Source organism: Chrysemys picta, chromosome 2 (assembly GCF_011386835.1).
Source record: "Chrysemys picta bellii isolate R12L10 chromosome 2, ASM1138683v2, whole genome shotgun sequence".
Lineage (NCBI taxonomy): Eukaryota > Metazoa > Chordata > Testudines > Emydidae > Chrysemys > Chrysemys picta.
In genome coordinates, this window is record NC_088792.1 from 37848387 (window position 1) to 37863017 (window position 14631).

Consider the following 14631-nt stretch of genomic DNA (forward strand, 5'->3'; position numbering starts at 1 on the left):
ACGGGCAAGGTCAAATCAGGACCTAAGGGGCAATCCTAGGGAAAATGTATGGTCCAATAACACATGGTACAACCTGAAAGACCTTCAAGTCTGAGAGAGTTCATATGTCACCATTCAAACACCACACACTCCTTACTCAGGCAGGGCCTAATCTTCTTGCAGAAAAATTTGTGATAGGAGGGGTCAAAGTATGCTAGGAAATCCATTTGGTTCATCTCCCTAAGTTGCCTCCTTATTCACCCCACAAGACGAGGGAGTTCTGGGAACACAGCTTGGAGATGCTACAGAGCCTAAAGGGAGAAACTACTTCAATTTTTGTTGGTTATAGGCAATTGTGCATAGAACGAGTCCCTCTGCAGTGCTTCCAGATCACCTCCCCCCACACTAGGAGCACAGCTACCGTGTGAGACATGTATCTCTTGGTTCTCTTCCCTTGTAGCTGCTCCCTAACCTCCATCCAAGGTGTGTAGAAAGTGGAAGAGAGGAAGCTGATAATGCCTGGAGTATTTGTATCAATAAAAACAGCAAGAAAAGACGACATCCTGGAAGTGTAAAGAGCTAGAGTCACAAATCTGAAAAATAAAAACAGTGCATGTGTGTTTGCATGGAATTCCCGCTGTACTGACTGAGTGGAGAACTGTGGTCATATGAATTCACTCATGTTGAAAAATATGCTACAGCTCTGAGAGAGACTCAGAAAGATCTCTTGGGGGTGGGGGGAACAGGGACTAGAGCAGGGGTTCTTAACCTGGGGTGCACGCATCCCCTGGGGTGCAAGACACCCTTTCTGGGGGTGCGAGACATGCCAGATTTTTTTAGAAGGTAAATCATCGAAAACACAAATTAAGCACAGGCACGTAAGTATAACTACTTTTTTCATCAAACCTATGTATTTATTAACATTATACATTTTTTAATGATTACTGTGATATACAAACAAAAATATATCTAGGTTTAAGAGGTGTGAGAACATATTTCTTAGGTTTACGGGGTGCGAGAACATATTTTGAGAACCAAAGGGGTGCAGGCTACAGTAAAGACTAAGAACCACTGGACTAGAGCAATACAAGGAAAAAAAACATAAAATTAACTGGAATATCTTAAGCCTGGGATTTCTCTAGGTGTATCGATAACCAGCAATATAAAGAGATGCAAGTGAATACACAACTTGGGAGAGGGGCATATTGTCACACGTCAGTCATTGCCATAGTATATTATTACTGGTGTAATTAGAGACTACTTGAAAAGTGTTAACTCTATCATTTGTATAGCATCTGTTCCCTGATCACACAAAGATAAAACACACTTCAGTTATCCTGAATGTTTCTCCAGATCTGGTTGAAAGATATTGGTGGGCCCATGTGGGCCTGTTTGCACTGCTGCTGGGAGTAAATTGTACATTCTCTGCACCTGCTCTAGGGAAAAAACAGAGGATTCAATTGCCATATCACCTTTCAAGAGGCATCACACTCACCACCAAAAGCCAGCCCACCCAAAGTGCAAATGTTCAGCATCCAGTGATGAGCAGCTACCAAGACTGCATTTCCCACGCCAATGCATTATTACAACGTTAAATAATCCAGAATTGGCTCTGAGCCACAATCCCACACCTGAAAAACCTTGAACTGCCCACAGAGAACACCATTGACTTTAATGGGCCTTTCCACCAGCATAAGAACTTGTAAGCATGGAGCAACACTTCACAATTTATAGACAAACAGCATCACTGCAACTCATACTCACATGTGCAGCCCCACTGACTTCAGTGTACTACTTTGACCACTTGAATCAGTTAGAGTTGTGGAATCAAATCCCAGCTCCTATCAGTACAGTCTAATTTCTCACCATATGCAGCTGTATTCCATATTGAACATATATTTCCCAAATCTAAAACCAAATTCCTTCCAGTAAAAATTAATAGAAGGTTTGTGTGTGTGACTTTGTGTTATGTCCCAGAATTACACTTCTTTCTCATGGTCCCCTCTCAATTTATTTCCACTTTGCTACAAACAAAGTAAAACATTTATTCTGATGAAAATCAGGGCTGGAGATAGATTTTTGTTAATTACTTGAGGTGTTAAAATCATCCTTCTCAACAGAAATTTTTCAAGAGGCCTAAATAGGCCCTTTAATTTAGGAAAGGAGGTAAATATGTCCTATTAAATTTACTGACATTTTGATTGGCCAGGATATTTGTTGACTTCCAAATGTTTGACTGGTGTCATAGTGGGACATGGCTCTAGCAAAAGCTTTGTCTTCTATTTCAATAGTGGTACAGCCATTAGCCATGGCTAAGGCTATGATTTTGTCATGGATACTTTTAGTGAAAGTCAGGGACAGGTCACGAGCAATAAAGAAAAATTCATAGAAGCCCATGACCTGTCCCTGACTTTTACTAAAAATATCAGTGACAAAATGGGGAGCCCAGATGCGGGGTGCGCCCCCACTGCCTGCAGAGGTTGGGCAGCTGTGGGGGCCACTCTGAGCTCTGGGGCCCTCCACCACCTGTGGGGGCTTGGAGCTCCAGGATCCCCTGGCTCGGAGCTTCGGAGTACCCCCGCTGCCTGCGGCAGTTTGGAGCTCTCAGGTCCCCTGCCCCCCGTGGCAGCCAGGAGCTGCAGGGGGCCCCCGCCGCCCACGGTGGCTGGGAGCCACTGGGGGGTCTCTGCCACCTGCAGTGGCTTGGAGATTCAGGGGTTCCCCTCTGCCTGCATCGACTGGGAGGTGCGGGGGGCCCCTGCTGCCTGTGGCGGCCAGGAGCTGCGCTCCCGCTGCACACGGTGACTGGGAACTCCAGGGGGGCCCCAGCACACTTGGACATGGGGACCCTGCAGCTCCCAGCGAACAGTGCTGAATTCACGGAGGTTGCTGGAAGTCACGTATTCCGTGACTTCGGTGAAAAAATCATAGCCTTAGCCATGGCCTCTTCTTCACTCTGCACAAGCTCAAAGAGGAGTTCTGTAGCTTATGTATCTCTGACACTCCCAAGATACTAAATACTGTGGACTACTCTCCACCTTCTGAATTTTGGATTATTTTTTTCCAGTCATATCTCATTTCTATTCCATATACCATCTATGAAGTCTAGGTATAAAGGCTATATCACTCAACCTGCATTTGTGAATTGCATGGATTCCAGGCAGCCAAAGCAGTCCATGACTGACTGGTTTGATGACCTAGCTGGAAGAGTTCCTGCATAGTCAAGAGAAAGCAATGATTTATTTTTTCAAATACCCAGAGAGTTATATTTAGTTAAATGCTATAAAGGAAAAGCTCAAAGTAAAGTTCACCTTGAATGCTTCTATGGAACCTCACGTATTCTGTTGGTATTGAGTCAACTTTGAACTTGCACGTGGTTTGTTGTCAATTTTTGCTAGCCAAGGGCATTTCTTCCTGGTGATTTAGTTTTCAAGCAATAGAATTCAGTTCATATAAAACTAAATGCATGACAGAAAATCTGCCTCCAAAACAACTGCACACAAATGACATTTTTGACAGAAATCTTGTCAAAGTACAGTGTACAAAGTTGTCTGTTATCCATAATGTGTTTTGCTGAGTGTCTACTTGTCAAATGTGTTTGCTACGTGTCTAGAAAAGTATTTTTCATTTTTTACTTCAAATGACTTGCATTTTGTTTCTCTTTACAACCAAAGAAGAGAAAATGTTACCAAACAGCCCACCAGGAAATCACACCACATGGCTGTAGAGTTGGGGCAGAGGGTGGGGGAGGAATGGTAGTGTCCTGGTTCATCAGCAGTCATGAATACAAATACAAACCTCTCATCATATCTCTCAAAGCATGCATTCCACATGCAGATGACCCTGGTTATTGATGGAAGCACTTTGTTGACAATCAGCCAAGCTTCCCACAGGCATAATTAACCACCCCCAATGAGTGGCAGTAGCTACATCGGTGGGAGAGACATAGCTTTTGTCAGTGAAACTTATGTCGGCCAGGGGTGGGGTGTGTTTTTTCACACCCCTGACCGACAAAAGTTTTGCCGACAAAACTGCTGGTGTAGACAAAGCCTAAGACAATTCTTAGTACTTTGCTTATTTTGACAAAAAAGATATTATAAATTGGTTTAACCATGTCTAATTATTTCATTAGCTTTGTATTCTCCTCACCTCGTGTACTCCCATTAACATCAATGGAAGATGAGAGAGACAAAGGAAAAGAAAACAGACCCTTTAGTTCTTAAATACTTTAAACACATTTACTGGGAGAAATGATAATGCACAGTCAAGTATTATGCCCACCAATATTGACAGTCTGGATCTCTACATTTTATTCTATAATACAGCATCAAATAAAATGAATAACATGTCTAACGTGTCAAACTCAGATACCTAAAATGAGATGCCTAAATTCACAGTCTGGATCACAAACAAGGATTTAGAGTAGACACCTAAAATGGATATTTAAGAACTGAAGTGCCTCTTTAGACAACTTAATGTGGGAATAGGTGCTTTAATTTCAGCACCTAAGACTGAAAGTTGGGCCCACAAATCTTTATGTTTCATACAAATTTATTAATGAAATCTCTTTAAAAATACTTTCTTTTTGAAGAGATCTGACATTAGGATTAAATACGTTGGTAGTGATCTGCCTCTGCACTACCTTGCTTCATTAAGCAGCCTGGCTGGTACATTAGATCTACAATATACATTTGAGGAGGAAGTAGAAGCCCAGTTATTCCTTGAGGAGAATCGTCAACTAATTTAACTTCATTCCAAGCTCTGCCGTATTCTCCACGAACTAAACTACAGCCAATGCCAATTCTGTCTGCTATAACCTATGAAAGAAAACAAAAGGGAGTTAATGAAAGTCATCACTAGTTTCTGAAAGGTATCACACTACGTTTAGTTTGTGAAATGCAGCGTTGGGTCACGGAAATGCTTAAACAGGAGAACAGCTGAAAGGTGCAGAGCCTTCCTAAAGGAGACTTGGTAATGGAGATTTTTCTGGATTCCCTGCAGGGTTCTTCAAACAGTAAATATTCACTGTAGGTCCTGGAGGGAAACTGCATTTTTAAAATGTGATTTCCATCATATTCTAGCAGAGCAGCAGTGATATACAGTTATTATAATTCTTTTCAAGAACGGACTCATTTTGTGTTATAAGTCACCCCTCCAGGCGTCAAATTGAAAGGGCACATGTGGTGCCAAGACAGAGTCTTTTCAACAAATTTAGAAAATATTGGAGGAGCTGTTTTTGAATTACAACACCCTAAAATAATCTACCCATACAAACAAAGATATATATGTATGCTCTGCATATGTATACAACATGGAACATATGATGATGTTTGATACAAAGGTTTAACTGGCATGGGTTTGTGATTGCAACATCACTCATAAGCTTATCTCTCAACATTCAGACCAGCCAGTGTATGATATAAGCCATTGCAATGTGTGACCGATGACTGGAATGTGGAACACTTGAGTTTTGTTGCACGTTACACTATAATTGACATCTTGTAATTAGGCTTGGAGGATTGAATTTTTATTGGTAATTGTCAGCAAACATCAATATCACCTCACACACACAAACCAATGAAAAAGTATTTCCACTGATAATAATCTAAATATGCAGATAGGCAAAGAAAGAAAAATGCTGCTTGAGAACTTAGAGTTCCACCTTAATGGGTATAAAACGTGTTGTTATGCCAGCATAAGTGGAGCAGGTGTAGGGGTGCCATTTAGGTAGGCCATTGGAAGCAGTCCCCTTCCTCCCCCGTGCTTCATACCACAAGTTAATTTTAAGAATGTCTACTTTAAGTAATTATTATCTGACAACCCCCCGTCCAAAATTCATACAGCTCTGAAAATTTAAATTGATAAAAATTGAAAAAAATGCTTCAAAATTAACATTCATATTATCTGTTGAAATTATAAATAAAAATTGAATTCTGCTAAGCCTAATTATAAATTTTTTAAGTATAAAAATTCTTCCAAAGGATGTTTTCTCGTTGTGTGAATGAAATAAATCAGTTTTGTAATTTGTTACAGATGGCAGCGGGATTCTCATGACCTGCGCATCTTGAACCTGGGTTGGCAGTCAAGCTGCTCTGGGCCCCTGCTCCTCTCTGACCCTCTCCTCCAACGAGCAGCGAGAAGGAGCTTGGCTGTCCCAGAGCCTTAGTTTTTGCAGGAGAGGAAGTGGGAGGCTGCGCCACAACATTTTTCACATGGAGCAGGGAGGAAGACGGATTGGAGCCTACCAGCCTATTAAGAGACCAGCAACTCATTGTCTCCTCCACTTCCTCTTCCCTCAATCTTGTGAAAAACATAGCAGCTCAGCCTACTCTAGTCTATTCTACTTCATTCCTCCATTTTCCTCCTCAAAAATACTACTTCTGGGTTCCCTTCCTGGGACGCTCTCTCTGCAATTTGGAGGGAGGAGGAGAAAGACAGAAAGGATCAGGGAGCCCAATGCTACCCAAGGAGAGTCTCTTTTTCCTTTCTGCACCCTTGCTAGCCAGCTGTTGCTCTGATCTTGAGGCCTACCACATGTGTATGTGGTGCAGCAGAAGGGAGGCAGAAGCTGCTCTACTGTGGGATGCACCATATAATGCAGTATACCTGGGAGGTTGCTCATGAATTATCCCATCAAACAAATGCTAGTACAATCTTTACAACATGCCATTATTTAGTTTGTTTATGCTACATATTTTTAAAAGGGCCAAAATATAAACAAAAGTACTTGTTTAGAGGTGTTCTCAACCTGGGGAGACCCTATCCTTCCCATATTGCTGAATGAGAGAGTCCTGGTTATATGGGAGAGGGGGTACCGTGTGTAAGCGGTTGAGAACTAGTTTCAGAGTTTTTAAAAAATTGTACTGGGACTATTTTTCATATCCCTCATCCAGTAAGGCAGTAAGCCAGGCTTTCTTGGGACCATAAATGCACATACATACTGCACAGGGAAAAGAAAGATGTAAAACATAAAATTTAGAACCCTTTAAAATCACATTATTATGTATGAAAAACCTACTTCAGGTAATTTTTGAAGTCCAAAATATCAAGTATTTCAGGTGTCAAAGCATGTGTTGTAGGATCCACTGGAAAGCTGAGAAATTCCTTTTTCCAATAGGATAAAGTTCCCATTTCTAACTATGCAGGAAGGAGTAAAATTTGGGGGGCACACGCAGGTGGTGTATATCCTGAATGCCACAGAGCCCAATTCTGTGGCTGTATCTACACTGCAGCGAGGAGTGTGCTCCTAGCTTTGGTAAACAGATGCACACTAGCTGTGCTTGAGGTAGATTGCTAAAAATAGCAGTGTGGACGTTGTAGAATGGGTGGCAGCACAGGATAGCCACCAAAGTTCGTATCCATGGGTCAGGTGGGCTTGTACTTGGGTGGCTAGTCTGTGCCACTACCTCTTCCGCAATGTCTACAGTCTATTTTTAGCACTCTAGGTCGCTTCGAGCTAGCACATATCTGTCTCCTCGGCTGGGAGGCACACTGCAGTGTAGACATACCCATTATGTGGATGTGTGGTGGAGGTTTGCTGGGGAGCTGATTGATTCCACTAGCCATTCCCCCAATGGGAGGGATGGTTGTAGTAACAGAAGGAGGCAATTGCAGGGGGATGCTGAGGCTACTCCAGCCCAGTGTTCCCCCAAGGAACTGTCCAACTCATGAGCTAGTCACTGGTATCAGAATTTGAGCCTAAACTTTTCTACACTGTAAGATACAACATCAATTGTTAAATATAAATGATACTGCTATTTAATGACAGAGTACTTTCCACAGGACAATTTATCTGCTCAATTGGATATTTTATTACAGTTAATGTAGGAATTATTTATGTGCACACTCACTTAGCTCATACTGGAAAAATGAATATTTGCCCAACAGCACATGACATTGTCAAGTGTTCTGTGACTGCAAGGAAAGACCTTATGTCCTATCATAATGTATTACACATGAGCACCATCTAGAAGCTATTGTTGCAACAATTTACATTTGCAGCATGAAAAATAATGAGCACTGCATAATTTGGTGTTTTACAGTTTACAGAAAAGGGAACATATTTTGAGTCACAATCAAACATTTTGGCTTTTTGCCTTATATCAAGCATTCTGCTGACATCACTTAATACAAGTTCAATGATGCTTATAACAACAAGGATGTTTTCAGAAAGAAGCCATACTGGCTTTCATTCAAAGGAAATCAAATATTTGCCAAATGGAAAATTACTTAAATATATACACAAATAAACAGCAATATAACACTAGAAGGTTCTATTGAAGCGAATGTACTGTAGTTTGTGCTATCCCTTTAACAAAAATAAAGACTTGTAATTCCATCAGTATTTTTAGATCAGTTAAGTGGTAAAGTAAATGCTAATATACCTTGAAAAGCAAAGCCCTGTGGTAGAAAGTCCCTTTCTTGATTTTCCCAATAGGTACGACATTGCATTTCAGTTCAAATTCAATTTCACTTATATGAAGTTCCCAGCTGAATTCATGTAATTTGTCTCTTTCAATTGGGCCACCCATCTTATCTGCAACAAACCTGTTTTAAGGTTCACCAAAATCAATTAAATCTGTCATTTCTATCATACTTATCATGCCTAATGGTATAATGACAAAGCTGTGTAAATACAAACAATACCTGTCTGACATATAAAAGTGTATTACCTTTGTTATCTATGCTTTAGTTTTATTGTTCAGTTACTGGTACTGGAAGTATGCTCACCATTAAATAAATTAAAATGATAATGCAGATCATTGGAGGTGAGCAACACAATGCCAATTATCAAGAGTGAACCAGCAAAAATTACATAAAATTAATGATAAAGTAGTTCAGAAGCTAGGATTCATCTTTGAAGTTAATAGAATCATTTGTGTTATTTACTATAATTCTCAGCACTACCATTTGTTTTAAGTAAACAATATCAAAGACATTAGAATATGAAATGAGAAAAATAAGGTCACAGCTAATGACCACTGATTTATGAAAGCAACCCAATTAAATTTAAAGTTATGCATGTGTTTATCTGCTTTCTTGAACCAGGGCCAACATTCGTAATTGCATTGATTTGTATTTTATAATTTATGTATAAAAATTAATGGCCAAACCAAGGAAACCCAAGGTCAAAAATGCCTATGCAATTACTGTAATAGTGCACTACTATCAGACAACTGCACATACCAAGGCATTAAGCCCTGATTCAGCAAGTGCATCCCTGTTCATCAAAGCACTTAAGTATTTTAGGCATGTCCTTAAGTCCTATGAAATTCAATGGTACATTGAAGGCACAGCAGAGGTGAGTTTTAAGGAAGAATTTAAAGGTAGTGGATAGGATAAGATAGTGGCTTTACAAATTTTTATGGAGTACTCCCTTCCATGCACAGAGGGTACATAGGAGAAATCTGCTAAAAAAAATTCTGCAATTTCATTGGTTGCTCATGCCTATTCAAGTGTGATATAAACAAAAATGCAATAAGCTGTGGACTAAAACATTTTACACATAGAAACAGAGAAATTTTTGAATGGAGAAAATTGAATCTTTTTTTGAGTTTCCAAGCACAAAATTAGAAAAAAAACCAAATTATATTTACAACAGAAAAACACTTCCCTTCTCTTACCCTTGCCCCCTTCATATACAGTTATTTCAAAAATCACTGAACAGATTTTAATAAAATTTTCCACAAACATTCACTTCTGGGATGAAACCAATCATGAGAAATTTCAGGCAGAAGGTATTTTTGCTAAACTTACAGGCACCTGAGAATAAAAGTTCAGAATGGAATTCTCTCTATCGTAACCATAGAAAGGTTACTCTGATATCATAATGATGCATCTTGCTTTAAAGTGACTCCATGCAACCAAAGTTTTGCTAGGTGCCAGACAGAGGCAATAGCTATGAAGCTCTTCCGTCACCATAGCACTGTCTACACGGGGAATTAGGTTATATAACTATGTCATTCAGGAGGGTGGATTTTTCACACCCTTGAGCGATGTAGTTATACTGATATAGATCTGTAGAATAGACCTGGCCTAAGACACACACAGGTTGGAGGAAGGGGTCTAACAGACAAGCAGAGTGGACTATGTGATGGTGGCAAATGTCAGTGTAGATGAGCGGCTACCCAGCACCCTCTGGGGGGTCTCAGGGCAGCCCTGCATGCAGCCCTTCATCTCAGTTTCCTTTTTTGGACCACCCAATAAACTCCACACAGGATTTTTCCAGTCCATTTACAACAGCCATCTTTAGGTCAGATTTCTTAACTTAAAGTTCAAAACTAAACACAAAAGTCTTCCCTCCAGCCTCCAGCTGGATACAGCCCAAATTCCCCAAGTCTGGTCAGAGTCCTTACTGCCTGAGGGTATATCTACACTTAATCAGCTACAGAATCACAGCCGCAGTGCTGCAGCTATGCAGCTATAGTGCTTCTGGGTAGACACTACCTGTGTCGATGGGAGGGGTTCTCCCATCACCACAGATAATCCAACTCCCCAAGAGGCGGCAGCTGAGATAATGGAAGAATTCTTCTGTTGGCCTAGTGCTGTCTACACAATGGGGTTGGGATGGCTTAACTACATTGCTCAGGGGTGTGGATTTTTCACATCCTTGAGAGACATAGTAGGGTCAACCTAACTTTTTAGTGTGGACCAGGCCTAAGTGTAGACATACCCAGGCCACATAGTGGGGGAGAGCAAGCACCACCTGAGTCCCAGTTTTCCCAGACTGTGTGGGGGCTCCCCTGAACCATTCTGGGTCGTGGGGGCTCTACAGAGGGGTAAGGTCCTGGCAGAACCTCATTTTGACATTTTCAAAATGAAAAACTCCATTTCTTTGGCTTGATACAACATTATATCCAGAAATTTAAGCTAATTATAGTAAAAAAAAGATTAAAATAAAAAAGGGCAAAATCTAAAAGAAACATCTTGAAATCACTGACACTAAACATTTTGATTGACCCAAACTGAATTTATTTTTTTCAGATTGCTGGTTCACAAAAATTATTTGACATATTGTCCCAATTTGGGATGGGAAAACTTTTCAAATTCTCAAACATTTTCCTGGGGTGGAAAAAGTGTTTCTCACTCAACTCTACTTATTTGTATTTTGTTTCAGACACAATACAGTACTCACAGTGCAAGTGTAACAACCTGTTCTTTGGTAGTAGTTAATGGTAGGATTATTTTGGAAGCGTCAATAATGTAATCCAGTAAAATGGAGTCAAATGGTGGCAGCCACGGTAACTTTTCAAAAATTACTTCCTGCTGGACTTTAGGCATTGTTTGCAACTCTTCTTCTTCTTTTGGTTTATCTTCTTCTTTTTTTCCTTTCCCTTTTCTTAAATAGAAAACAATGGATGTTTATTTAGAATGAGATAATCTCTCTGAGCCAAATTCCAGCTGCATGGCTCTGTGTAGGGACACAGCCGGAAACCCAATTTTGGGGGGAGGAGCCTGGGAAGTTTTCTCGCCTGATTCTGAATGCCTCCAAATCCACAAAGAGGCGATTTCACAGGACCTGTGAACACTAGTTGTGGAAGGTGTTCTGAGGAGGGGCTTCGGTACCGAGTGGCATTGTCTGCATGTCTGTGCTCACATAACCCCTGACCAGACAGCTACAATGACACCAGCATACCTCTCCCTATAAGGACTGTTTGTACTACTGGATCTGCAGTGGTAAGCACTACCAATCTGACTGTAGGCATATAATAATAAGAGGTTTCTATAACCAAGGCTGGCCTTAGGTAGGGGCGAATTGGGCGAAAGCCCAGGGTGCCGTTATAAACAGGGTGCCTCTGGAGCAGGGGTGCCCCGCCTCCGGCTGGCATCTGCAGCCCTGCTTCTCTGCCCCCTGCCTTCGAGCTACCCCGGCCAACTGCTCCTGGGAGCTTCCTGTTTGCTGTATGAGAGGGAGGAGTGCTGCCCCCCGCCCATGTACCCCATGTCCGCACAGCGGGATGTGTGTGTGAGGACAGGGCTCACCAACAGAGGGACAGAGCTGCTGGCGGCTGCTGCTGTGGCTGAAGGAGCTTTCCTTCAGACTGGTGAGTGCCACGCTCTTAAAGGGGCAGCGCGCAGTCGCTCACACATTCCCCCAGCTCACACATGCTGTCTCTTTCACACTCACCCCCCCAACACATACTTATATTGTTGTTGTTGTTACTTGTTGGTACTTCCTGCAATGCATATATGTTCTCTGTAATTTTATTATTTCAAAGTGCTGTTATTTTAGTTTTTTGACCAGTTTGTGCATTTCATAATTTTATTTCTCTCTTATGCTTACATTTAATTCTTTGAGTAGTGAGTTCTCAAATGTCTAACCTGTCCTGGCTGGAGTAATTATCATTATTACTTTTATCATCATATTGGGCTTTGTCACTCATTATTTAAAGTGGTACAATCAAATAACAGTATCCTCCTAGAATGTAACTTTAGCTTGGACTAACCTTAGCAGTGCCAGTTTAAAAAACATTAGCTAAACACGTAACTTTAGACACTGGGCAGATGAAGGTTGTTTATTTTCAGATTGTATTTTTAGTTATATCTGTAAAATAACTTAAAATTTGCATGAAAATAAATGCAGTTCCAACTATGATACCAATAGCAATGATGGAGTCAAATGTTAGTGAGTCACGTTCATGCTTGTGATCGGTAAACATAAATGCCAAAACAATTAGAAAAATAAATTCCCTTTCTTAGTGAAAGAAGGAAAAAAACCTTAATCACATATGTTAAAATTATGTTTTTAGTGAAAAACAATTGACTAAAATGGAGTAGATAATGGCAGTAATGCAGATTTTATTTATTTTTATGTATCTCTAATAAAGATAGTGTACAAAGTATCAAACGTGTGTTTCTGATATCTGTGTTAAAGCTCTAGAATTGATACCTCAAATCTTGGGATTGGGAATATCTTGCTGTATTATCTCCTGATTGTTCTAAATTTACATATAAACTTTAAATGTGGCTTTAATTGGAGTTTGTATTTTTTTTCTTTCTTTATATAACAATTAGATACAGTGCTCCTGTCAGCTAATTCCTAAGTTATTATCTGCAAAAACCTTAGAGTTTTCAGGTGCCTAAGTACTCCCGGGAATCATGGTTAAATTCTCCTTTCCCTACCCCCCAGGTCAAATCTGAAATGGCGCTCTGGGTGAGCCAGGAGGGCCATGGGCTCTGGCAAGATGCAGCCCCCATGTGACAGCACGAAGCCTGTCTTGAGCCACCTGCTGAGCATCAGGCACCACAAGCCACAACAGCAGCGCAGAAAGGTGGCAATACACCATATACCAGGCCACCCTTATTTCTGTGCTGATCCAGGTAGTGGCGTTGCCTTCAAAGCTGGGTGCCCGGCCAGCACCTGCCAGTATCAGGCTGCCCTGCCAGTGCTGTGCCAGGGCTGAGCTCTAGCATCTGGCATCTCTTTCAATACAAATTAAACACTGGGGGAGGCAGCGGGGCCCAAAGGTGATGGGGAGGAGGTGAAAACCCAGGGAGACCATGGAGGCCAGGAGTGATTGGGGGGGGGGGGGGGGAGGGCACCAAAATACAAGTTCGCCCAGGCTGCCATTTTTCCTAAGGCTGGCCCTGTCTATAACATATGTGTAAACACATTTTTGAAGCATTTTTTTAACTAAACAGAATTTGGTTCCATACAATGTTGGTAGTTTATAAACAAAACAACTCCTATGAGTCCTGTACAGTTTTCACTTGAAAGAAGTCTGTGACTTCAAACAAACAAAGAAACAAACAAACAAACAAACAGGGAATCAACAAAATAGTTGAACAGGTAATACAAAGCAAGCTGCTACAAACCTCAACTACTATATGATATGTCGTATTAAGATTTCATAAGAAGTCAATGTATTTATTGATTATTCACTGCACATCTGCATTCTTCACTGGAGCTTATGATTTGAGAAATGCATATGATCATGAATGGCAATCACAAGATTCTAGCAAAAATGTAAACTAAACATTAGTTTAGAGCAGATAAACTTGTGAAATTTATATACTTTTTTATGTGGCAACTATAAAAATCTATATATTACTGGATATGTCATCCAAACATATTTCCAAAAGTGTCACAAACACACATTTAACACCTTTACAGGCAGTATGAGCACTTTTAGACAAAACTGCACATCAGAAGCCTGCTAAATCATCAAGAGGACAATAAAATAATCTGACTTGTCAACTGTACAAAATTCCAGATTACAAAATTCCAAACTTCATACATATAGTTTCAAAAGGCACTACTAGATATTGTAGAACACTTTCTTTACTTACAAAAATACAAAAGACCCCACATCTTGTAACAATCAAGCCTTTCTTCAAAGAGTTCGAGACCTGAGAGAGACATAACTTGAACTTCCATCTCAAAGGCTAGTTACTCATAATTCAACTTAATCAGAAGCAAAAACCTCTGAAATCCAGCTAAACATACTAATTTTCCCTATCTCTAATAACACCAGCAAGTAAGCAATTCTGGCTTACTTTTTAAATCCCCACTACCCCAGGGACTTTTGTAGAAAAAACAGAAACAATGAAAAAAACACCAGACAATATGGACTCAGGACAGACCCTAATTATTTTATACTTTTAGAATTATTAATAAAGTTGTGAAAATTGTCAAATTTCTGTATTCTTCGG

General features: G+C 40.5%; 1 protein-coding gene across 14 annotated transcripts in view; it reads right to left on the bottom strand.

Annotated features, from left to right (window-relative positions):
• Positions 1–871: 871 nt before the first annotated feature.
• ARMC3 (armadillo repeat containing 3) overlaps positions 872–14631 on the bottom strand; it is a 100192-nt gene continuing 86432 nt past the window's right edge. For 9 of the 14 annotated variants that reach the window (XM_005302780.5, XM_065586915.1, XM_065586914.1 and 6 more), the window contains 3 exons: positions 11114–11317; positions 8364–8526; positions 872–4796 (listed from right to left, as the gene is read on the bottom strand). In XM_005302780.5, the coding sequence (XP_005302837.2) occupies positions 4587–4796; positions 8364–8526; positions 11114–11317 (577 nt within the window). In that variant the 3' untranslated portion in view covers positions 872–4586. Of the gene's footprint in view, positions 4797–7480; positions 7894–8363; positions 8527–11113; positions 11318–13518; positions 14329–14631 lie in introns of those variants that run through there. The other 5 variants (XM_065586917.1, XM_065586913.1, XM_065586912.1 and 2 more) reach the window with 4 other exon arrangements.